We start from the raw sequence: 25,851 nt of genomic DNA, 5'->3' as shown, positions 1-25,851 counted from the left end.
AAGTGCCTGAGAGATTATTTTTGTGCTCACACGCAGCATAAGGGAAGGGGAGATAATAAAAATAATTAGGAAATATCATGAAGCATTGATCTTGGCTTTGTTCAAGCTGAATTTAGAGTGTTGCTTCTGCTGCTAGAGAAAGTAAGTGTTTGAATAAGATGTTTTCTCCTGTTTCCTCCATCAGCCTGATGCCAGAGAGGGGCTGTGATGGGGAGTGCTGATGACAGTAGGCAGAGATTTGACAGAAACACAATGGTTACAGCTTCACTGAGAGATCTGGTAGGTGGGAAGCCTTTGCAGAAATTTTACAAGAGAGACAGAGGAAAGTGCTTTGTGCTCAGAAGCTTTTGCTGTGGAAAATGAGAACGTTTCATGTTCCTGTCAGCTGGGACAAGTTTGATCAGACAGCACGTGTCCCTGTGGAACAAAGAGCTTGCATTCACCTGGGGAGGCTGTGTGAGGCACTGATGGTGCTGTGGGGTGCTCAGGGGGGCAGTAGAAATGCTGCTGTTTAGAGCAAGGTGATAGTCCACACTTTGGTGTTAGAGTGTCAAAACTAATTCTTTCAAGGCTATTCTGCCATCTTTTCCTTTGCTCTGCCTGTCCAGAAATTTTTATTTCTTTTAGTCATGCTCTTCTTATTATTTAATTTATTGGTAACATTTTTAAGCACTTCAAAGCTGATTTTTTTCCCCCCAAAATGGTGCAAGGTAAAGTGGTAATAATCTTGAGTTATACAGGATGTAATACAGAACTCAGCTTTTCTATCTGCCAGCCCATTGTCTGGTGGTGTAGACTTGCTTTTAGAAGCCCCTTTTGGTAAAGAGCCTTTTAAAAGGCTTGGTAATTAAAAAATAAACTAAAATAGTATTAAGTGGCATCCTGAATGAGTGTGCTTGAGCTCACTTAAAAATATTACCAATGTGAGCAGAAGTCAGATTTAATATTTGACTACAAAGCAGAGCAACAGTGGTGACAAGAGCAGAGAACCAGAGAGGGATTCTGTGGTATCAGGGGTTGCAGTGCTGTAAACACACAGAGCTGCAGCTGCAAAGCAGCTGAGACCAGACACAATAGTAAGAGCTGGTGTTGAATTAAATGACTGATTACTCCCTTTTTGTAGTTTGCTTGTCCAGCTGTACACTGTTGTGTGAAGTTTAGGACTCACTCTAAAAGAATACACAGAAAATGACCCTGTCTGATGGGAGAGAGAACACAGGTAATTAACATTTTGTTTATGACTTGGCAAAAACTTGGGCAACACAGGGATATGAAATGCTCCATCCTTGAGGACAAAAGGGGGGTTTGAATGTGTAAGTAATCCCAAAAGCACAGTTGTTTAGTTTGTTTGAAGCCCTGCAAGGAGAGAGATTTTTGCTGGTTGGCATCTTGCTGACTGGAGGAGCTGCTGGTTTTGGGGCAGAGCTGGCTCACCAGGCGGGAGCACATCTGTGTCAGGGTGCAGCTGGAGGGGACAGGGTGAGGTGCTCTAGGCACCACCTTTGCTGGGTAATATCTAAACAACCAAAGCAACTAATAGTTGAAGAGGTTATTTATTAAAAAGAACATATTACAAAGCACATCAGTCTCAACAGGCAATGGCAAATGCAGTGGCAATAAGTGAATGGCTGGAAGCCAGAATGGCTAAAAGCACCAACTCTCCCCAGTACAAACTCTTATATAGGACTTTTCCACAAGCTAAGATGCAAACTCAGACCAGCACTCCTTAACCTGTTAGAATTCCAGTTTCCTATCATGCCAGGTTATATATAAGCTATGCATACAACCTATGCTGTTCTATCTGAAATATGTCAGCAATATTCTTGCTATAGCTCTGTTGTGTCTGAGCACTGTGTGCAACTGTGGGCCTGGAGCCTCTACTGAAGATATCAGTGTGTTTGTTAATTCTCACTAGAACTCACTCTGCTACTGTGGCATTTGAAACTTTTCACTTACTGAAAGCATTAGAGCTCACCCTAAAACTTACAAATGTACTTCTACTTAAATGTCTGCTTTATGTGTGAGTGGCTTAATATACTGCAGTGCATCCAGAGGCTTTAATTCAATGCCTGCACTCTGAGGGAGGATGGGCTGTGGGGAGATAAAGATGATTGCCCAGCTGGTTTAAAGATGGCCCATGAGCAGAGAATGTGTGCCAGGAGATCAGGGGCACTGCCCCAGCCGGGTCAGCAGATGGGACACAATAAACACACATTGCTGGGCACAGCAACCCCACACATCATGGTGGAGATGGTGCCTTCCAGGTGGTTTCTGTCCACATTTTGGGTCGGGTTTCCTGGGGCTCTCTGTGCTCTCTCTGCCTGTGTGGTGGTGCAGGGGCAGAGAGTGCTGCCAGGGCTGTGGGGCTGTGCACAGCCCTCCCCTCATTTCACAGCCAGCCTGAGTGCTGCTCCCCAGCCTGTGTGCCTGTTGGTGAGAGTACTTGCCTCTGACTCATGCTGTGCACAGCAGCTCTGTGTGGAGCTGTGCAATGAGCTCCCTGAGATCAAGCAGCTACAGGATCTGCAACCAGCTCCTCTGCAATTGAGGGGAATTAAAATGACGTGCTGGGATTGTCTTATTGCAGTGTTCACTATTGCTCATCCTACCTATTCCTAGCTGATAAATAATTTCCTAGCAGTTCTTCATCCTTTGTACTTTCCAAGACATGAGTGCAATGTGTCTCATCCCATTCTTCAGACAGGCAGATGGAAGAAGCCTGAAGAACAGTTTTGTTTGTGGGAGCTGCTGCAATACCTGAGTTTTGTCCTGTGTCATCTAATTCTGCCCTCACAGAGGGATGCAGTGTCATGCACGGCCCTTTGCTTTTCTCTAACCCCCTTACTCCATTTCTTTGGCTCCTGCCTCTGAGTTCCTAAACCTAAAATAATGTTGTCTTAGAATTTCTTGGTTCCAGGCTTGTCAGTGTGGTTGGATTTCTTTTCAGATGTAGCTCTTCCTGAGAAAAATCAGAAAATGTGTTGAGAAATGTTGGTAGTTTGGACAGAAAAAGGTTTCTATCTGTGTGTGTATATATATTTGTATGGGTATGTGCATATGAGTAAACAGATACACATATATGTGTATTAAAGTGTGTCAGAGTTGCTTCTGGGCTTTACAGCACCTTCTGGCATTCAGGAGGGGTTTGGGATAGGCTGTTTTGGAAGCTGGAGGTCCTGTGGGGCAGCAGATGTTGTATATGTATATTTGTATATGTATAATGTTCTATAGAGCATGCTGATAACATCCATGTGGTGATTTTGGTGTTCATGGGCTGCAGCAGTTTGTGTCAGATATTCAGAGAAGGTGCTGTGCTGCTGTTTTCTTTTAGTCTCCATCTCTGGCACCTGAAATCTGCTCAGAGCAATCGTGGGGAAGTACTTGACTCTGGCAGCAGCAAGAGCTGTGCTTCTGAAAATGTGTGTGCTCAGTGCCAAAAGAACAACTGCTTGGAAATGTGCCAGAGGCTTTGCCAGAGAAGCTGCTGCAGCTCCCTGCCAAGACTCACCAGGAAAGGAAGGATGGCTGTTGTGCATTCCCACAGACACCCAGACCTGAGCCCTGGGATAGGCAGTGGTGACAAGGAAAGGAAATGCAGTTTCTGCCAGGCTGGTCAGGGAGGGGGGCACCATGTGCCTGGGTTAGTCTGGAAGGACTAATGCACTCAGGTTGCCTTGCCCTGCTGGGCACTGCTGGCATTTCTCCCTCTGCAGGGGCAGGCTGGTCATCCCAGCAGAATAAACTGTGAGAAATGCAGGGAAAAGAGCAGTTTGAGTAAATTGTACAGGAAAAATTAAATAAATAATTTGTGCTTTACAGATATGGGCTTAGCATCAGAAGTAAAAATTTCTTACTAAGTTTTAGGAGCATACACCCTCCCAAATTCTGCATCATTGGTGTCTTTGTTGTTGTGATACAGGGCAGAGAAATTTTGGTCTGTGCACCTCTGCATTTGACTGTACTGAAGCAGAATGGGTGTGGTAGGATTTTAGTTGAAAGGTAAAGTTCTGCAGTTACCTGCTGTCCTTAGGAGGACTTGCTGAACTTTAAGCAAACTCATTTTGGACGTGTCTGTTTTGCAGTAAGCCTTTATTCACTTTATGTCTGTTTAATTGTGAATTGTGGAGCAGCAATGAAGTGATTCCTGCTTCATTCAGCAAACTGCAGTTAGCTCTTGTGCTTGAAGGAAGCTCATTCTTAATAAAAGATTTTATTATTTTTTTTTTAGATATCTTGAGTCAGTTTCTGCAAATTAGTTTTATTTATGTTGTTTCCTTTTAGCTTCTAGCATTTTTATAGATGTCTTTCTTAAGAGACTTTTCTGTCAAACTGAGAATTCTCTCTTAAATATTTTTCCTACAGCACTTGTTAAGCTGTGAATTTTAAGTGGATGTGTTGAACTGTCAGATAAATAGAGGAATTAAACCCAGCAGTGCTGGTCCTTTTTCACTTTGCCAGGAGAGTGGCAGATAAATCAGTCCCTCCAGCTGCAGAGTCACAGAGTAGGTGAGGATGCACATGTTACATTATTACATGATTATATTATTGCATTATTGCAGCCTGTGTGTCCCTGTGTGTGTTGCAGGATGCCATCCTTTAAATGAGATCTGATTTCAGGTCCTTGGCTGTGGGAGGCCCTTGGGCAGCTTTTGTGGCTTATCCTGAGAGCAGAGGCACCAAATGCCAGGTGTGGGAGGAGCAGGGTGTTCTGTTCCATGCCCTGGTCACTCACTGTCCAGTCCAGCAGGATGGGCAGGGGAGGACAGGGACCTTTGAGGGGCTGAGTTGAGGTCTGACTGTAAATGTGGTGTCTGCACCAGTTAATTAGTGGCTTGTCCTCATTTTCTCCTGCCTTCACTCAGAGTCAGGATTAAAAACACAAAAAAGATTAATTTCTCGTGTTTGGGCTTGGCTGTTTATTAAATCTTATCTAAAGTACAGATTGTTTAGTAACACTTCCAGCTACCAGCTAAAAGTGAGCAAAATGGAGCTGAATCCAGCTAGTTACAAGGTCTTTTAAAGCCAAACAGTCCAATAGAGAACTAACACCTATATTATTTGTACTTTTGACCTAATAACCAAAGCCATGACCCTCAGTGCAGCACTGAGTGTCCAACCAGAAACTACCTGAAATCATGAAGAAGAGGGAAGATGAGCACTGAAAGAGACACCACTCAAAATCCTCCATCTTATCTCATTCCTATTACTGTATTCTAAACCCCCCCAAATTCCAAACCCTTCGGCATGTGAGATCACACACTTCCATTCTAAGAAGACACCAGTGACTCCATCACTCAAATGTGGAATCCCTCTCCAGGGCCCCAGGTCAGGAGCAGAGTTCTCCTGGGGGTCAGTGTCAGAAAGCTCAGAAAGATCAAAAATCCCAGATTTCTGGGTTCCAGCATCTGACAAGCTGAGGGACTGAGAGCATGGCTTGTTTTCCAGAGGAAGGGTTGAGCTGCAGCTCATTTGGAGCTTCTGACAGGAGTGATGTTTACAAAAACTGATGGTGAGGTGACTTCTGATTTAAATGGGCATTGGTGGCTGGAGAGATAAAATAAGCATTGACATACCATCCTGCCTATAATCAGGAAAATGGCCTTTGGTGATCAGCTTGCTGCACAAAGGACACACATGAAAACCTTCTGCAGCAAACTTTGTTCTCATACATCTCAATAAAAATTTAGGGTTTTGCACATTGATTCTACAGCTTCCTTTTTTTTTTTTTTTACTTTATCTAAAATATCAGGTGCATACTCTCAATCAGAATGTCATATATATACATATATAAGGTTGCTGTATCTGAAATACAAATGTTAAAATCTGTGAAGATCTTTCTAGATGGAGTTAATAATTTTACATGGTTCCCATTCATAGCATTGATAAACAAAAATACTGTCACAGAAGTCACTCAATGTATGTTGATGGTAACTATCATATTCCAGAGTCTTATGCTCTGGCATACATTTGGTTATAAATATGGAATATGCTTGGATACATTTGGTTGTAAAAAGGGAGAAAATCACAAATGTGTTAAAGAAAATGACACCAATTAATGTTTAAGCATTAGAAAACAAACAGGTGTGGCATGAACCATTCAGTGAAATATGCCCCACTTCCTTTTTGACTTCTCTTCTACAAATCAGCTCTGCAGACCTTGTTAAGCCTTGCTTTTCTGTAGTCATTGCTGTGAAAACATAAAGAGGTGGAAATGAAAAATAAAATATTTGTTTAAAAATACTTCTCCAAGTCCCTGCTCACAGAGGGTCAGCAGAAAGACCCCTGTGTGTTTTCAGGCTGACTCAGAGGTGCTGTGCTGCTCTCCAGGTGTCATCCCTCACCTGGTGCAGCACTGGAGGGGTGTTTGTGCAGCTCTGCAGTGAAACACCTGCTGATCAAATCCCCCAAACACCCTGTGTGGGGCTCTGAGCAAGGGGAACATGGCAGGCAGGAAAACAGCTGCCTGGGGCTGGTATTTGCCTTTGCCTGAAGAATGTTTGCTCATTCTGAGAAGGCTGGGGAGATGGGAGTCCCACAGAGGATAAAGGCTGAAAACTTAATTTGCTCAGTCAGTGGAAACAAAGGCAGGGAGAGGATCAAGTGCTGGGACAGGTCTGGTTAGTTGGACACGTGTTGTGGGAATCAACTCTCATTCCTGAGAGCTGGGCCTGAGGGATGTATTGATCCTTTCAGGTAGGAGCATGAGGAATGTAAGGCAGAAAATCTGCTTTTTCCTGCAAAGTTGGAAAGCCCTGCTAAAGGGCTATTGATTAATTCCCATGCTGTAACACCCACACGTCCCTCTCATTGGCATAATTCCAGTCTTCCCCAAGCACTCTGTTAATTCACATCCCAGAGGGGTGTGGGAGAGACTGAGAGCCCTGAGGCCAGGTGGATTTTGTGTGTGTCTTCCCACTGGAGCTTTCTCCTGGCCTGGCTCAGTGCTCACTGTGGAATTGTGCTCAGGGCTGACAGGGGCTCTGCTCTGTGGTTTTTAACCAGCACATCTGCCCAGTGCTTACCAATTGTGAAAATTGCAGTGATAGAGCAGCATCCAGTCTTAATTTCAGCACCCAGTTAGGAAAAGCAGCACCTGGTGTGTTAAACTGGGAGGAGCTGCTGGCAGGAGTGGGTTATCAGGAGTGACATCCTTGGCTGCCTAAACTGCAAAAACACTAAAAGAAATCCAGCCCTTTAGTTCCATAGCATGGAATAAAATCTTCCAAGACAAGAGGTAATTAAATATGGCAATAAGATAGGGTAATAATGTAAGTGTTTGGTCATCAGAAGTCTTTAAGAAGAGATAATTGTTGTGATTGGTGTGCTGGACCACCCCTTGCAGTCTCTCTTGTGGCTGTGCTTGCTGCTGTTTGGGCTTGCTTTGTTTGCACAGAGGTTAAAATAAACATTTTAAAACTACTGCACAGGTGAAAATGTTTTCAGCCTGCTTTAGCAGCTCATCTCTTCATTCTTTACCCATTCAGCTCCTAACAAAGCAAAGACAAAAGAAAATGCACCCTTGTAACCTCCTTCAGTGCTTTTCATGAAGGGAGTGTAAAATCCTGGAAGTCAAGTATTTTTTTCTTTGCAGGTTACAGGATGACAGAATTAGGATAGAAAGGATGGAAAACCTCAATTTTGAGTACAGCCATGCCTTCCAGAGGGTTACAGACTTCTATGCAAAAGAGGTGCCTGGTGGTGCAGGTATGTTCATTCAGATTTTTATGCAAAAGAAGTGCCTGACATCACAGGGCTTTCATTCCAAATATCTTTGAACCAGCATCCTATTAGCCTTCACATTCATGCAGGCTTTTGGCCACCTTTGCTTCATTTTCTGCACAGTGGGATCTTATGCTGAGCTTGGAGGAAAAGGAACATTATTTAAATAGAAATGAACACATTTCTGTGTAAAGGGCTACCATTACTTTTTTTTTTTTCATAGCTTGAAGGTGTGTGTTTAGACAGATTTAAATTTAAATGTACATAACAGCTGAGGGGGATTATTGAACATCTGAAATGTCTCTCAAGTTCACAGAATTCCAGGATATTTGGGGTTGGAAGGGAGCTCTGGAGGTGACCCAGGGCTTCATCCCTGTGCCCAGGCAGGGTCCCTGCAGCAGTGGCACTGAAGGGAGTCTGGCCCCATCCTTTTGTCAGGAAAATTAATCCACAAACACCAGAGGTTTATGCCCAGAAAGGAGACAGAGGAGTCCTTTTGCTTTATTCCAATAAATGCATGGGGCATTCCCCTGGGATCTCTCAGATTTTTGGAGGACTCAGCCTCCTTTTATCCCAATTTCCCTCTCTCTTTCCCCATTGCTGAGGCACTTGAGAGGCACAGACTGCCCAAACACCTGACACCTGAGATTCCCCTCTCATGTACAACCCTCCCTTTAATTTTAATTCTTATGGAGTCCATGCTTGTTCCCCACTGCTTATTTCATCTTCCAATAACCAGTTTTATTTATTAGTTTGTTTGTAAAGGCAAATATCTTTTCCCATTCATCAATCAGTGGAATCCATCTCTTTGTTTATTTTATCCCATTGTTTCTCCCATTGTTTCTTTAATCTCTCAGTGCTGGTTTTATCTACCAGCAGCTCTGCAGTTTGTTTGTAAAGACAAATCTGACATTCCTCTCACTTCCACACCCCTTTGAGGTATTTATATGGATTGATGAGATACCCTGTCAGTCTCCTCCTCTTTAGACTGAACAGGCTCAGCTCCCAGTCTCTCCTCATAAGAGATGTTCCAGCCTCTTAATCATGAATAAGTGAAAGCTTATGGCTTTCACTGGACCCTCTACAGCAACTCCTTGTGTTTCTTGGCCTCTGGATCCCAGAACTGAACACAGCATTCCAGATGGGCCTCACCTGGGCAGCGCAGAGGGGCAGGATTCCCTCCCTGACCTGTTGGCCATACTCTTCCTCGTGCACTCCAGGATCCCACTGGCCCTTCTGGCCTCCAGGACATTCTGTCAGCTCACAGTCAACTTGTCAGCCACCAGCATCCCTAGGTCCTTCTTCCCAGAGCTGGTGTCTTGTAGGTCAGTCCCAGTTTGTTTTGGTACTTGGTTATTCCTCCCCAGGTGCAGGACCTGTGGTTGCCCTTGCTGCACCTCACTGGGTTTCTCCCTGCCCAGCTCTCTCAAGCACAGTCTCCCCATGGTGGCTCAAACACAGTTTCCCCTGCTGGCCACTCCTGATGACTTTCTTTCTGCATGCTTGGTGGTGACCCTCAGAGCCATCTTCCCATCACCTTCCCATGGGTGGGGGTGGCTGTTTGGGGGTTCCCTGGGCCCTCCTTCCTGCCCCAGGAGTAACAATCTTGTTACCCAGTTCTAAAGTTCTTGTAGGTGTTATCTGACAGGAGAACAGCTTTAAAAACATCCTGAAAAAAGCCTGAGCTACCAGGGTTTTTAAAAATACCAGTTTATGTTGTGGCATCGTGGGGTGAGTTTCCCTGTTGTTGCAGCTGGAACACAGCACTGTGCACAGAAATGAAGATGTCACAATTCCATTCTTAGTTGTATATTTAGAGCTTTGTTATGCCAGCAGTAAGTCATTTTCTGTGAAAAAAAACCCATGGAGTCAAATGTTTTCTGTTTCATAATGTGTTTACACTGCTGTAATGTTCTGCATTATTTGGAACCATAAGTGTTATTTTGCAGCTTTGCTTTATGTTGATTTATAGATGTCATAAAACACTGTACATGCATTACAGATTTCTATTAGAATAAATTGAAAAGCAGATTATGCTTTTTCTACAGTGCCATACTAGAAGCCAGTGAGTAAACCAGAAAATAATCATTTAACAAGAAAATTTATTTTTTTTAGGTCCTCAAAACCTATCTGTAATACTAAGCTTGGATAAGCCTGTTATTTGCTCTCTGGCAGCAGTAATTGCGTATCTCAAAGAATTTAATTTGGAAAAGATGCTTTACAATCCAAGGTAAGTTGCCTATATAAATTTCCAATTCAAAACACCACTTATTGCAACTTCTAGCAGACAGTGTCCCTGATTGTAATGAAAAACCTGCTAGTGATAAACATAGTCTTTGTAAAAATTACTCCTTACATTTGATTTCCTAATCAGGACTGAAAGAATCAAGTGGTTTCTTTGAGTGGTGTTTCAGGAGAACCTTTATTAAGTATGTTTGTGTAGACATTACTGTCAGTGATGTGAATGAGCATGTACTGCTGCCAGCTGGTGCTGAAAACAAACCAGATGCCAAAACTGGTGGATACTAGGGACAAAATTTTAAAGTTTGTATCACCTGTCACATCTCAACCTCAGTTTTAGTGTGTAACCAAAATATAGGGATTTTCTGGGCAACTTTAAAAAAAAATTGCTGTTGCAAATTAGCTTTGCAGATGTGATTGCAGTTTCATCAATGTGTAAATAAAAATGTTTTCTTTCCATAGGTGTGGAGGCAGGTATAAACTCTGGTGTGTTGTGATGTTCAGGCAGTGCTCAGCAGGTCTGTTTGTGCTGTTTTACAGAACACTGAGGGGATTTTTTGAGTTTTAAAGAACACTATTTAACACATCCTGGCTTTCTGGAGAATCCTGGCTGCACTCATTGGTCAGTAGGAGTGGGGAGAAGGATCAAAAGCTGTTGCTGGAGCACAACCATTGAAGTTACTGCAAAACCACACAAACATGGAGAGTCCCAACACTGGGTTTATTAGGTGTGCTGAGATGGGTGCTCAAGGTTTGTGACAGGCTTGTGCAGTGGAATCAAATTAAAATGGAAAGATGTCACTGCTAAAGCTTCTCTTGCCCTGCCTTGCACGAGTATAAAACTTTGCTGCCCTACCTGGCTCAGCTTTGAAAATATCATTGAGGCTTATTAAATATTTTATTAAATAAAGCAGCTTTACATGTCATGGGTCCTCTGCAAAACATTCTCCCAGCTGTGTCAGTATTCCTCTGTCCCAAAAGTATGCAGGATTTAATAAAGCCAGTCTGGCTGCTGACTGGAAACTTAGAATTATGTAATCTGTAGCTCATTCATGTGTTGAGTGGTATCCTGAGAGTTTGAGGCTGATTTTGAGGGGCTCCCTACATCACCAATTAGATTATCAGCTGCATTTAAAACACCAGCTGCAGGTGCCAGCTTTAAACACTGCTCAAACACTTTTCCAGGTGTCCACCAAAATATTTGGGAATTGTACATGTGTTCTGAGTTTTGGGATGGATTTCTTTGCTTAAGTTGCCCTTCTCTTCATTGTATTTGAATGTTAACAAAAGGTTTGATGTGCTGGACCTACAGGGGAAGAAATTCCTGTGGCATCTTCCCCACTGATGCAACAAGGGCTGTGCTCATCTGTGGTGTTCCTGCACTGTGGTGTGCCTGCTTGTCTTCTTTTACTGCCTTTAAAAAAAAAAAATTGTTTTTTAATATGCTGGCATAGGTGGAGAAATCTTGTAGAACTTCTGAGGAGGAAAATGAATTCCAAGGAAATGCCATTTCTGTGTTCAGCCCGTGGGTCACTGGTGTCACAGTGCCCTGTGTGCAATCACCCAGGAGGTGAATGTTCTTTCATCTGGAGAAAATGTGAAATCCATCTTCTATGTAGAAGTAATTCAGTAGCAGAGGACAAATATAATTATGTGGAGGCTTATGTAGCAGCAGTCAGTCACATTTGTAACAGCTGCATCCTAAAATCAAGTACATTATAGACTGGGAAGGAAAAGCACTAAATCTTAGCACTGACATTTGCTGCTGAAGGTTGCTCTAATGGATTTCTGGGGAATGTATGAGCATCTGAGAGAAAAGGCAAAGAAGCACTTAATATCTTGGTGATGTTCTGTGAAGAAATAAAATAGCATTTTTTGGGATAAAGTTATTTTGGGTAACTTTTTTGGTTCTGCTGTGTTTGTTTCTAAAGCCTTTGTGCTCTGACTACCCAGTACTGAGTTCCACTTGCTGCTTGAAGTGTGTCATGGGGACCAACAAACTGAGCCAAATATTCAGGCAAAATAAACTTCTGTATTTTTCCTAATGCCAGTGAGATGCTATCTAAACACTGAACAGTGAAAAACTTTTAATCAAATTATGTCAGGATCATGAATGTCCTGAATTAGGAAACAGAAGAGAAATAACTTCCATTGCAGTGTCAAGCAACTTAAAATTCCTAGAAGAATACAGGTCAGTGAGCACATGCAGGTAAGTCAGAGCATGAAGTGGAGCTGTGAGGTAGTTTTCAGTTTGTTTGTGTGTCACAGACACATAAAGAAAGAGGAAGACCTGTTTGGTAGGAAGAATGACAGAAAAATTTGTTACACTTCTCTACGTTCTGTGGACAAACACTCTTTTCCCAGCTGAAAAAAAAAATTCTATTTCAGTTTAGCAGGAAGAATCAGGGACTATCATGCATGTCAAGGATCCACATTGGTGGGGGGAAACAGGGTTTGCTATAATGTTCCAGTGAAGCTTTAAAGTTTACTTTTGAGGATTCTGAAAAAAGCAAAACATTACAAAGAAATAAAGATTTTTACCACAGCATGTCCCCGAGCTGTGGCCAGGCTGATTTAGAGTTCCAGCAGCAAGTAAAAATAAATTTAATAATGAATTGTACAAGTTTTTGTTAATCAGTGTGTTCTAATACCTTTAGATACAGAGAGACCTTTATTAAATTTATTTACAAATTCATTAAATATATTTTTTTATTGTCAAGAAGTTGATACACATCTAGGAGATGTTTTCAAGTACATTTGAGTACCCAGTTTTGTTTGAAAAAATCATTTGCATAGCAGTTGCTGAGGGAATGTGTCTTGGTGTATTTCCATTTTACCTCTATGTTTTCCAGCATGTTGGATGTGGAGGAGAGGCTTTGTAAATAGCAGTTTGTAGGTTTTGAACAGTGATGGATGAACTTCAAGAAATACAGGAAATAATACACAAAACAAAAAGTGATTTAGATCAAAAGTTCTAACCCTGTGGAAATATTCACTAAGGAGTTTAAACCTGGTTAATTAAATACAAAACACTCATGGGCTGGACATCCTTTGCTACACAGGTTGTGGTAAATGTCTTTGGTATGTGTTATGGGTTGATGAACCTAAAAAACCTGGTGTTTCTGAAGAGAGACTTGTTTTTCCTAAAGCTTTTAGGGATTCCTGCATTTCTTGTGTGTGCAGGTTCATTCTGTGGTTTATTCACCCCTAGAGATCTCAAAGACACAGACTCTAGAGCTCTGTGAAAGGTAATTGAGCCAAGAAAATCTGTTGCTTTCAGGGTGCCTTGCAGCTTCACTCAGAAACATTAGAGACTTGGAAAATCAAAGTAGTTGGAAATTGCTGATGTAAATACATGCATGCACTTGGGCTGAGATAACCGAGTATGAAATTACATGTATTGTCTCCTGTGGAGAAGATAATGGGCACAGCATTGAAACCACCCCTCCCTGCAGGCTGCTCAGAGGCACAGGCACACAATCACAGCTGGTTTGCATCACATCATTTCAGGTTTGTCCCCTCCCTGCCATGGCAGGGACACCTCCACTGTCCCCAGTGTCCAGCCTGGCTTGGGCACTGCAGGGATCCACAGCTGCTCTGGGAGCAATTCCTTCACGAAACTAAGTCTCTCCTACCTTAGTTTAAAGCTTGTCCTAACCGTGTAGAAAGTTGCTCTCTCTTTTTTATGACCCCTTAAGCAGTGCAGATGGCAGAGGTGATCCAGTTTGTCCAGGAGCAGCTGCAGTCTGGGGATGGAACCTTTCCACACTCACCTGCCCTGGAAAAGAAGGAACCTCATTCTCATGAGCATTCCCTTGGAGACTCCTAAAGCTCCTGTGTGTTTACTCTCCTTTTTGTGAGCCAGGGTTGCCTTCCCTGCCTGGGCACACTGCTCTGGGCTTGCCAGCTCTTTCCACCTCTGGGGATGGTGCTGCTCGAGCCCCAGGGACTGTTGCAGGTGTGTGCTTTGGGGTCACAGTGGCACCTGCACAGGAGTTTTTCCTTGTGCCCTTGTCAGCATGGCTTTGGGAAGGTTGTTTCCAGCAGTGCAGGCAGTGCTGCTGGCACTGCATTAGCATTTCACACACAGGTCGTGCTCAGACCTTTGCTGCAAAACCAGCCCTGGCTTAAATGTTACCACAACCTTCTCCTGCCATTTGGTTCTCTAAATTCCTTACAAAGATTGTGGGTTTTTTCACATTTTCATCGAGCTCTGATCCCAAGCTGAAGGCAGGTGAGTGGGTGGAAGCAAAACATGTTCTGTGCTGTGACATGTGGAATTGTTGGTTGGGCATATCCTGCCGTTGATCTTGGCTGTTACTCATGTGCTCCAAACTCTCAATTACCACGTTTAATAGCAGGGTGAAGTAACTCAGAGAAAGAAAGCACCTGGGTAATGCAAGACACACGTAATTTATGCTGTGGAAACAAATTGAGCTTGTCTGATGTGAAGGAAATGTAAATTCACTGTGAAAGAAGAGCAAACCCACTGTGCAGTGGAGCAGAGGGAATTGTCTTGAGAGACTCCTGTGAGCAAAATGTGTCCTGTGCTGGGTGCTCTAAAGCCAGGGGGAGGGTGGGAGCACCAGAACCAGAACAATCCACAATCCTGGAGCTTGCTCTTGGCTTTGGGGAGGAGGTGGAAGGCTTGGTTCTCACCCAGCTGGGTTTGAGAGACCAGAGCAGTGCCAAACTGGGAAACTGCAGCAGGTCCTGGGTGCAGAAAGGTGCTTTTGGAGCAGCAGATGGAGTGGGAGCCAAGCAGAAATCATTCCTAATTACATTTTGCCAGCATCAGCAGTTTTTACTGGAGATAATAAACAAGAAGTATTGTTTTGTTGCTTACAATATTGTGTAATTTGGAAAGTGTTGCTGGTTTTGCCTCCACTGTTTTCTCTTGCTGGTCAACTTCCTTGTTTCTGAAATAGCACACAAAGCAGAATAATTATGGCTATGGGTGCAGTTCTGAGTCAGCTGTACTTCCAAGCTGTCATTAAACTTCTTCAGGGCCCTCAGTTGAATCTGCTTTTTTTACAATTCTGTGGAAAATACTTCTAATTTGACCCATTATTTAGGAAAAAAATTGGTAGCAGGCCCAAGCACCTGCATACAACATAAATATATAAGATTAGTCTCTGAATATTTCATATTTCTGCAAGTTTTGGTGCTGTTCTTGTTTTTAGTGTGGCAGCAATGCAGCTGTGTGTGCCTAACAGGAAAAGGTTGAGCATTCAAGTACTTTTCCACAGGGTTTCATATTGAATGCACTGAAAAACTTTTTGTAAAAAGTCAAGAAAACTGTTTAAAATCTTGTCCAGTGAGTGTTTCTGCTTAGTGTAGGACAGAGCAGGACAAAGAATGTCCTGGATTCTGAGCAGGATGGTCAGCCCAGACAATCATGACTTGGTTGGTCAGAGGCTTTTAGTGAGGATATTGCACTTCAGTCCTGACTGCTGCGTGTGTCTGAGCCTGAAAGGATTTTCAGATCTAATATGATTGCACACCTAATATCTTTTTTTTTTTTTTTTTTATTAATGGTGATTCTAAAGCAGCAGAACCTTTGGGTTGGACTCATCCAACTGTGCTGAGGAGTATCAAAAAGTCAAGTAATTTTGGTCATGGTTATTTCATATCATAACAAAATCAGATAGTTTCAATCTCCCCTGTTTCTGGTTCTCTACATAATAGCACTTGCAGGCTGTTTAAATTTGCAGTAGTAATAAAAAGTAATATGTATTTTGATAGATTTTGTCATCAGTTGTGTTAAAAATCTGTTCCATTCCTGAGATATTAATGTTAGTCCTGCTAAATTGTAAAGTGAATAAATTAACCATTTAGTGGAGAAGGGTTAGATAGCAGGAGGGCTGCATTTTGTTCTGGGCTTTGTCAGTCATTCTAGGAAATGGGTAAGTGAGGCTGAAATTTCATTTTCCCAAGCAGAAAGTTAAAAGAAGTTATTACTGTTCAGTTCTTTTATTTATTTGAGATTTTAATTTCTCGCTTGACTTTTAAAAATTTGTATAACTGTTGAGTTCTCTAATGTGAGAAACCTGTCAGTGTCTCAGTGTTCTGCCCATGCCCAAATTGAAGATATAACATCTTAATTTATATCATATAGGATATGATTATATCTTAATTCAGATGTAACACATCTGAAATTCTCTCCCCAGCAATTTCAAGCGGTTGTCCAGTGAAACTGAACACATGACAATTAATGGGACAACAATGAAAAACCTTGAAATTTTACAGAATCAGGTAAGGGCAAATGTAATGCTTTTTTAATAAATGCTGAGATTTTCACTGCTGTTTGACCCGCTTTTCCCGTGAGGTTGATAAAATTTGCAAATCCGACCCATAAGTCTTAAATTATTTTAAATGGGTTCAGACTGGAGGGAGATAACATTTTCAGAAGCACAAGTGAAGTTAATCTGTATGAGTTTTTAGTATGAGTTAGGAACCTTGCTGCACTTTGACTAACAAAGAACTTTCCTGAAATTTAATTTCTTCAGCACCTGCAGTTGGGTGATGTCTGCAGTAGAGTTTTTTCTGCTCCTGCTCAGGGCTTTATGCCCAGACTTATTTTCACTGGTTAATTTGTCCTTATCATTTCATAAAAAAACATTTTCTAGCTAAAGGAAAAACATACTTAAGTATCTTATGACTTGGAGGTTCTTCATGCAAGGCACTGTTGATGAACACAATTGATAATTAATGTACAGTTGCCACATCTTAAAGCCCAAACACAATGTTTTGAATGATCCTCCCAGTGCCAAACTGGCTGCTCAGTTGAAAATAATCAGGTTATTTTCATTATTTCAGACTGACATGAAAACAAAAGGAAGCCTGCTGTGGGTGTTGGATCATACTAAAACTCCATTTGGACGTCGGAGGTTGAAGAAATGGGTGACACAGCCCCTCCTCAAGACCAGGTGAGCTGGGTGCCTGTCCTGGGCAAACCTCTGCCTTCTGGCTCTGATCTTGAGTGAATTTCCTTGTCCAGAAGACCTGAGATCCACAGCAGATGACCCTCTAGAATCGTGGGTGTTGTATTTAGGTTTGGACACAGATAAATAGATAATTTCTCTTTTGGACACAGATAAATAGTTCTGGGTTTGCACCAAGTTTGAAATTCCTCTGCAGAAATCAAATTCTGTATCCTTTTTCAATCAATGAGGATGACCTGGGATTATCTAAACTTGCCAATTCATGTTGGGTGTCTTCTTGCTTCACAAGTATTTACATCCCTAATGTGTTTAATTTATTCTAAAGTAGCTGTGGATGTTCTGTTATCCCTGTATGCAACGTATTGATCAGGAGACAGTTCCTTTTTGTTAACACTGAAATGTGATCGTTATTGGCCACTCCTGTATTTTGATTTATCATTGCTTTAGGAATGCTGGGCTTTGTAGCAGTAGTATTCTGGCTCTCCCTTGTCTCAGTTTTGAAATGGGCTCCATCCTTTCTGATTTCTCTTTGCAGGCTCGATTTGAGTGTTGTGCTTGAACGTGTAGTAAATAGCAGTGTTGAGTCCATGGGGTGCATTTGCCTACATTTTGAGGTTTTGGATCCATCCATTTGAATAAGTGTTTCCTGAGCATTTTCAATGTCGAGTTCATTGAAGTTGTCTATTTAAAGGAGTTTTAATGTTTATTACTTTTTGACAGGTTTAAATAGTGACATATACCAGTGTTTTAGCATCTTGCTGATGATTTACAACTTTTCTTCAGAACCTTTTGTTTTTTTCTTGACCAAATCTAGTATGTTAAAGCACTGTACTTCTGCAGCATCACTGCTGAATTTTCTTATTAGCCTTTTTCTCATAGCTTAATTTCAATGGCCCTTTTTAAAAAATAATTTTAATTTTTTATTTAATTCTTGTGGTTTTAATTTTTTTAAATTCTTCTGATGGTATCGTGTATCTTACCCACTTCCAAAGGGTTTTGCTGTAACCAGCCTGAACAGCAGGGAAGGTGATCAGGGCGTTGTGCCATGAAAAGCGTTTGGGTGGAATTCGGGATCTTTGCAGGATAAAAGGTGCAAATGGAGGAGTTTATTGTGCTCCGTGCGGGTTGGTGTGAGCCACTGTCAGCGGAGGGAGCCAGAGCGCTGAGGATGGCCCGGGCAGCACCCGGCCCCGAGTGACCCCCGAGTGACCACCGAGTGACCACCGAGTGACCACCCGAGTGACCACCGAGTGACCCCCGAGTGACCACCCCCGCGAGTGACCACCCGAGTGATCCCCGAGTGACCACCGAGTGACCCCCGAGTGACCACCGAGTGACCACCCCACCGAGTGACCCCCGAGTGACCACCCGACTGAGTGACCCCCGAGTGACCACCCCACCGAGTGACCACCCGAGTGACCCCCGAGTGACCACCCCCACCAGTGACCACCCGAGTGACCACCGAGTGACCACCCCACCGAGTGACCCCCCCGAGTGACCCCCCAAGTGACCACCCGAGTGACCTCGGAGTGACCACCCCGATTGACCCCCGAGTGACCACCCCACCGAGTGACCCCCCGAGTGACCACCGAGTGACCCCCGAGTGACCACCCCACTGAGTGACCCACCGAGTGACTCCCGAGTGATCCCTCGAGTGACCACCCTAGTGACCCCCCCCAGTGACCACCCCAGTGACCCCCGAGTGTCCAGCCAGGGAGTGGCCAGCCTGCGGGCAGGGGCTCCAGGGGAAGCACAGCTCCTTCCAGCACAGCAGCCTCTGCCTGCCCAGCACTTCACTCCCTCTTTGCCAGCAGTATTTTCAGTTTGCATTAAACCAGCTTTGCAGGTTTTTTGTGGTTTTTTTCCTTCTCCCAGCCCTCTGCTCCTTCCTGCTTCCAGAGGGGGATGCTTGGCATTTTCAGGCTGGGGTGATGGTGCTCCTCACTCCTGCTTGGAGCTAAAAAAGCTGTTTTGCTCTGTGTACTTCCCCCTTTCTGACTCTCAAGTTGTAATTTTACATAGTCGGTGCAGCAGGCATCTGGCAATATTGTTCTCAGTAATGCACACAAATGCACTCAGAGAACCTCCTGTAATTGTAATACACCTGTGCCTCCTGGAGTGACATTCTCAGAGGAAGGAAGGCTTCTCTGCTCTGCATCTTTTCCAGTCAGTGAGTAGGTGTATCAAGAAGTGAGAGGGTGTAATTACTGCTTTATGCCTTGGAGTTGAAAATCACTTGGGATGATGACTAAATTTCCTGTGAAGAAACCATACATTAGGTTGAATAAAGATGGAATGTGTACAGACTCACTTGGGCAAACCTGAAGATACTCTTTCAAAACCATCAGTGGTGCAATACATGTAGAGACAAGATGTGTACATTTGGGAAAAAAAAATGGCAAAAAAGTTTTAACCAAGAGGGGTGTAATGCCCTTACTTACTCACCTGGGTATACAAAGATAATGAGGTAAGAGTGTATCAGTCACCAGCAACTGAGCTTTATGGGGAGAATGAGGAGGGTTGTTTTCCTGCAGAATCTGGGTGTTTGTGGGTTGTAGAAGTGTTATCTTACCTCTGAAATCCGAGTTCCATTGAGTGCCTTTCTCACCTGGTGTCTGTAAGTGCAGTGAAAGAAAAGGGGATGGAAAAGGAGAAAAGGCCTGGAGAGTTCCTGGGTGAGTTTCTGGAGAGTTCCTGGGTGAGTTTCTGGAGAGTTCCTGGTGCCCTGCTGTCCCCAGGGCAGGAGAGGCAGCAGGGCACCCAAAGGGCTCAGGACAGCTGTCGGAGTTCCAGCTGTGACCTTTGCCACAAAAATAATTTATTTCCTAGTGGGGAACAGGTCTCAGAACCCGTGAGGCTGATGTCAAAGTCACAGCTTTGTTGATAGCTGCATGAGGAGGTCTCATTAAAGAAAGATAAGGTTGTCACAGGCCTGGCTGAGCAAACCTGGCTCTGGTTTTAATCTCTTGTTTTCTTGTATGTTTTGGATGTTGTCCTGTACAGACACTGCCCTGCACATGACCAGTCTGAAACCTCACCTCTGCAGAATGTGTCCTGTCTTTATTATCAGTATTATTTATCCATATCCCTTATGGATATATGTCTCCAGTATTATATATCCATATCCCTTATGGATATATGTCTCCAGTATTATATATCCATATCCCTTATAGATATATGTAGCCAGTATTATATATCCATATCCCTTATGGATATATGTATCCAGTATTATATATCATATCCCTTATGGATATATGTATCCAGTATTATATATATCCATATCCCTTATGGATATATGTATCCAGTATTATATATCATATCCCTTATGGATATATGTATCCAGTATTATATATCCATATCTCTTATGGATATATGTCTCCAGTATTATATATCCATATCCCTTATGGATATATGTATCCAGTATTATATATCATATCCCTTATGGATATATGTATCCAGTATTATATATATCCATATCCCTTATGGATATATGTATCCAGTATTATATATCATATCCCTTATGGATATATGTATCCAGTATTATATATATCCATATCCCTTATGGATATATGTCTCCAGTACTGTATATCCATATCCCTTTATGGATATGTGTCTCCAGTATTATATATCCATATCCCTAATGGATATATGGCTCCAGTATTGTATATCCAAATCCATATTGTCAGTATTGTCCATGGTTACCCACTGCCTCCTTCCTTCCCTTCCCCAGGTGTCAGGAGTGCTGATCACCCACCTGCAACACAAACAGACAGATAAATACTGCATTCCTTCCCTGGCTGGGTATTAATTTATGTCTGTGCCTTACTCAGCTGCTGTTTCTCTCACAATTCCTAGGAAGTTTGTTTTCTGCCAAACACACAACCTTGTCCACGTTGGCTGGAGTGAGCAAGGAGTTTTGAACTGGAAGAGGCAGATGAGTGGAGCAGCACAATTAGATAGAGGCTGGTATTTCCACAGCAGATCAGTGAGCAAAGCTCATAAAGCTGTGGCCAGGTGTTTAAAGCAGAACCTGAGGATGGTGCACTCGACAGCCAGTGCAGGGAATATCTGCAGGTTGCATTGCTGCAGCAAGCACTGCCAGGGGAGGTGATTGCCCACCCTCCTCTCTGCTCCTGCACAGCTGGAATGCCTGCACAGCTGGAAGGGGGGAGGCACTGGGACAGAGCCTGGCTGCTGTTGGCCTCTGTTGAAAAGTGCTCCCTTTGAGCTAAAAGAATTTCTAATGCCAAATTTTAAAAGCTTAGGGACGTGTGTGAGATAAACTGGAAGGGTGTGTGGTGTGAGCATACTAGTTTGCACAGTAATCTCTCTCTTTGGGGTGTTCTCTACAGATTTTTGAGGGTTTTTTTGTTTGAAATAGTTTAAACAGGCTGAGTGACACTCAAGTGCCTAGATTGTATTTGTTTAATATTCTTTGTATTTGTTTAATATTCTTATGTCTCTCTAAGATTTTCAGTGTTACATATGGTGTGCCTGCCTTTATTTGTAGCAAAATCACCTGATCTTTTTTTGGTTAAAGTTGATGTTTAAATCTTAAGAAAAGAGAAATGTTGTATCTGTTCAGACAGTTGCCAAAAACATGGCAACCTTTGCTTTGTGTTTCAGAGAAACCAGAATGTTAATTACCTCTCAAAAACTGGATTTCCATTTTCTTTTCCCTGGGATTCCAGTGTACTTTGTCCCCTCTTTCTTCCAGTTCTGGACGAGATGATGCTTTTATAATATTATTTATAATATTAAAGCCTTGAAGGATGATATTGATAATTACCATTAGTCTGAATATGCTTTGTCAGTGTAGCAAATTCAGAACTGCACAGTTCAGGACTAAAGACAGTTCCTTATTTACTCCTGAAGAAGAGTAAGTGTGAGTTGGCATTACTAATGCAACATGACTTACTTGGAGGATATATACTATAGAAGTAGGAAGAAGAAGATCCCTTTGCTGTGAGATTGGCAATGACATGGCTTTTGAAATAAAATAGTGCCTTGTTCTAAATTTTCTCACTTTTAATGTATTGAGTGCTGCTTTATTTATACTTTTGTACACAAAGTATGATTCTAAAGCAAAGTCTTTCAAGGTTGACTTTGTCCTTGTTCTCATAATTAAAATATCAGGGCAGTAAAACAAACTGTCTAAATATCCTTGAAAAAAACCCATCTTATTTTGGACTTAAATGGGTTCCCATTTGATACCATCTTCATCCTGAGCAGGATTAGAATTTTTTTTTTTTCCCCCCCAGCAGGAATTTGTGAATAAAATCCACTGATCCTACATCAGGGCTAAATTTTCCTCCTAAGAATGACAATTTTATAGAATCAGTGCCAGTATAAAATGCACAAATGCAGGTTACAGCATATGCCTGAGATCTCAAAATTGTTGTAGGAAAGAAAAAGATTGCAGCATCATCAGATGTATTGATTCATTTTTGCTAGCTGTGTTTTGGTCCCTCTGAATGCTGTGTCTAATTCCTTGTAAATGGAGCAATCAGGCATTCATTCATGTTGGCTAAAGTAGCAAATTGTTCCCTTTTTAAGCACAAATAGCTGAAATACAGTGTATGAACATAAACAAAAGTGTTTGATTGCCATTTTGCATATTTTGGACGTTCTTTTAGCAGATGTGAAGCTGAAGTTTAGGGTGCCTGTGTGCTGCTGCTCAGTGTTTGAGGTCCATTCAGGGGGATTGTCCTCTGCTCTTGGACCTCTCTGGAGAGGCATCAGGAGTTTTGGGAGTCAATTACTTAAGGAGCAACTGAACAGATCAAGAAGGATGCTTAATGTTTAGGTTTCACTTAACTTTCACCGCACTGACTGTGATGTAATTACTTTTTTATTGGTGCTAATGGATAAAATTCCAGCGGTCACGCCACAGTTTACCAGATCAGGGTTGATGCCATAACTGAGCCAGCACTTGGGTTGACAGGCAGAGGAGAGGGTGGCATCCAGCCTGGAGGGGCAGGAGGGGAAGCACAGAGCTTTGAGGATCCACAAATCGATTATGGAGTTGCAGACCCGGCAGGGAGTTGAGTGCTGGGTGGGGTGAGCTCAGAGCAGAGGGTTTGACCGGGGGAAGGGGACAGGGGAGGTGGATTGGAGCAGGGAGGGTGGGGGTCACTGTGTGTGGCTGCCCAGGCTGGTGCAGGCTGGGCTGTCTGAGCCTGGGTTTTGACAGTGCTGATCCCACCAGGCTGTGGCCTCTGGTGCCATTAATTGCCTGCCATGAAGGGCAGTGGTCTAAAACAGGGAGCACTCTGCACCTTTGGTCTTTAACTTAATCAGCTCATCCCAAATCCTCATTTGTGAGCCATAGTCCAAGGGAATGTCAGAAAGAGCCCCATAATATATCAGTGATTTAAATCAGACATTTTCATTCTTTACAGTTGCATTTAAGATGCTGCTAAGGTTGGATGTAGATAGCACAGCCCTTGGAAAGCAAAGATAGTTTAATGTTTTTTAAGGGGTTGGATTTCTGTGACTGACAGCTCTGCACATCATTGTTCTCTTGGAATGGATTTAATAAAATTAATTTTGATTGTATACACTATTCTTGAGTCATGTCCTTAGCATGATGAATAAATTCATACTGTATACACTTAGCATAAGGTAAGAGATTGCTGATAAATTCATATTTATTTACCTTGTATTTAAATAATACCTTAAATGAATGAAAATCCTTAGCTCTTATATAGCAGTTACAATATCAGTGTCACTCTGCTTTAAATATAAAGATATAATATCACATCTAAAAAAGTTAGGCTTGCTTTGCTGCAGGAGAGACCAGCAGATCTGTGTTACCACACCAGCAGCCAGCAATCCTGTTTGGGCTGCCCAGATGTTAATTCTGTGCAGTGTCTGCAGCCTTCTGCTTTGTCAAAATAATCTTTAGCTCAGGATTGAAACGTGTTCCTCACATTTTCTGATTTTCACTATTGTTCACTATTTGGCAGCAGAATAATGCAGGGGAGTATCTCATTATTTCACTTAAAGTAGTTCTTTTAAATGACTGCAATAACAATTCTGCAGTTAGATTTTGTTATGTTTAAATACACTGAAAAGTGATTTTAGCACTGTATTAATGATGCTATTCTTAGATGGGGGGTGTGGCAGGAGTAAGAGTATTGCTTTTAGTCAACTGAATTATGTTACATTATTCCACAGAAGATTGCTTGGAAAATTGGATAAAGCTCAGATTGCTGACATGGTTTGTACAGATGAGAAAGAACAGGCTAATACTGCACCTAAATGCAGCATGAAGTAGTAGCCAGTTCAGCTGGCTGTTGGGTTTCTTTGCATAATGTTAGATTCAGGTTTTCTGGTGGTGGAATTCTTTTCCAGACCATGCAGGGATGCAGCCCCAGAATGTACTTTACATATGCTGCATAAAGGAATTTGTTGTGTGCAGTGCAGAACAAATTCCTTTAGAAATGGCTTGGCAGCTGGTCAGTGTAATATATATATTTACATATTGGCACTCAGTCAAGTGTTTGTTAATTTAAAACTAAATATTTAAAGTTTAAAAGTGTACTTTGAAATTCATAATCTATTTTTATGATATCTTGTCCCAGTCCTTCCTTCCTCATGGGTACATGGTGTTTTAGGCAATTCCTTGCTGTACTTTCTGAATTTTGCAATAGGAATCCCACTAGGTTTTCTTCACAGGTGGAAAAAATGGGTCATTTGAATGCCTTTTTCCTGACCCTTTCTTATTTGTGGGATTAAAGCAGAAAAACTGTATGGGTGCTTAGTTTTAGATTACTGGAGCTCCAGTAACACAGCCATATGTGAGGATGATTAAAGTGCAGATTAAGCTTTGCAGGGAGGAGTTGTTCAAATATCTGCATCTATTTTACATATTACTGCCAGTTTCCAGTTGGCCACATAGTAATTCTGCTGTTTAAATTAAGTGACAGAGTTCTGCTGCTTAGAGTGCTTTTTTATAATGAAAAGCAAAGGTTTTTATCTTCTGTAAGGTGCATATGTTTGTAATTTAACAGTTCAGGACTCCCTCATGTGGAGGAGAAGTGTTCCAGGGTTTCAAGTGCAGCAAATGTCAATAATCCTGTGTGCAAATGGAATTGTGGTGGTGGCAGTGACCCTCCAGGACATCAGTGTAGCTGCTGCTGGAGCTGCTGTGTGCCTCTGTCACTGTGTCAGCCCTGCTCCCGTTCCTCCCTGGGACCCTGCTGCCCTTGGAGCTGCTTCCAAGGTGCCTGGCTGCCCACAGGAAGGGGGGAAATTCAGAAATGTGTGTGCTGGCTTTGCTGCATCGGGTGTTCTTGTGACCTGCTGAGCAGTGCCTGCCAGGTCTGACTGCTGTGATTTCCTCAGGGCTGGGGGGAAAAGCCCCTTTTTGGGTAGTGGGGTGCTGTGGGGCTGTGGGGGATGGCAGTGAGATGCCAGAGCTGAGGCTGTCCCTGTTCTGTGGCTGGAGCTGCACCTGTCCCAGGTGGGCAGAGCCATCCTGCTGCTGCCCTGGGCTCAGGGTGTGCTGTCCCTGGCAGGTGAGGAGCTGGTTTTACTGCTGGGCATGAAGAAACCTGGCACTGAAACACTGCTGGCACATGGAAGCTGCTAGGTTTGTGTTTGTCTGACAGCACACCCAGGCATGATTCCCCCTTTCACATGAAGTGCAATAAAATTTCAAGGACTCTTAGATTCAGAGGCCTCTGGCTGCTGGACTGTTGTAACGTCTGCAACCTCTGGAGGAGCCTAATATCTTTGATTTCCTCATGGACACTATTTATGAGCAGCCACACTGGGAACTGGCCTGAAACCTCTGCAGGAACAGCCACGGGCAAGGCAGGCAATCTCCCAAAAATCCTAAATTCAGATTGCATCCTCAGTTCTCATCCCTCTGTGCTGGTGAGCTCTGAGATCTTGCTGGTCCCTGGGAACTGGGCTGGATATTTGCACACATTGTCTGGGA

The 25,851-nt window shown here is 42.7% G+C and overlaps 1 protein-coding gene across 1 annotated transcript in view; it reads left to right on the top strand.

Annotated features, from left to right (window-relative positions):
* The window catches only part of MSH3 (mutS homolog 3), a 95,116-nt gene that overhangs the window by 26,329 nt on the left and 42,936 nt on the right, over positions 1-25,851 (top strand). Inside the window, exons 9-12 of the mRNA XM_079333333.1 lie at positions 7,592-7,704; positions 9,835-9,949; positions 16,131-16,215; positions 16,780-16,889. Coding sequence (XP_079189459.1) covers positions 7,592-7,704; positions 9,835-9,949; positions 16,131-16,215; positions 16,780-16,889 — 423 coding nt within the window. The remainder of the gene's footprint in view (positions 1-7,591; positions 7,705-9,834; positions 9,950-16,130; positions 16,216-16,779; positions 16,890-25,851) is intronic.

Source organism: Erithacus rubecula (assembly GCF_903797595.1).
Source record: "Erithacus rubecula genome assembly, contig: scaffold_96_arrow_ctg1, whole genome shotgun sequence".
NCBI classification, from domain to species: domain Eukaryota; kingdom Metazoa; phylum Chordata; class Aves; order Passeriformes; family Muscicapidae; genus Erithacus; species Erithacus rubecula.
Note: the sequence above shows the minus strand (reverse complement) of the source record. Positions and strands in the feature narration are given on the sequence as shown.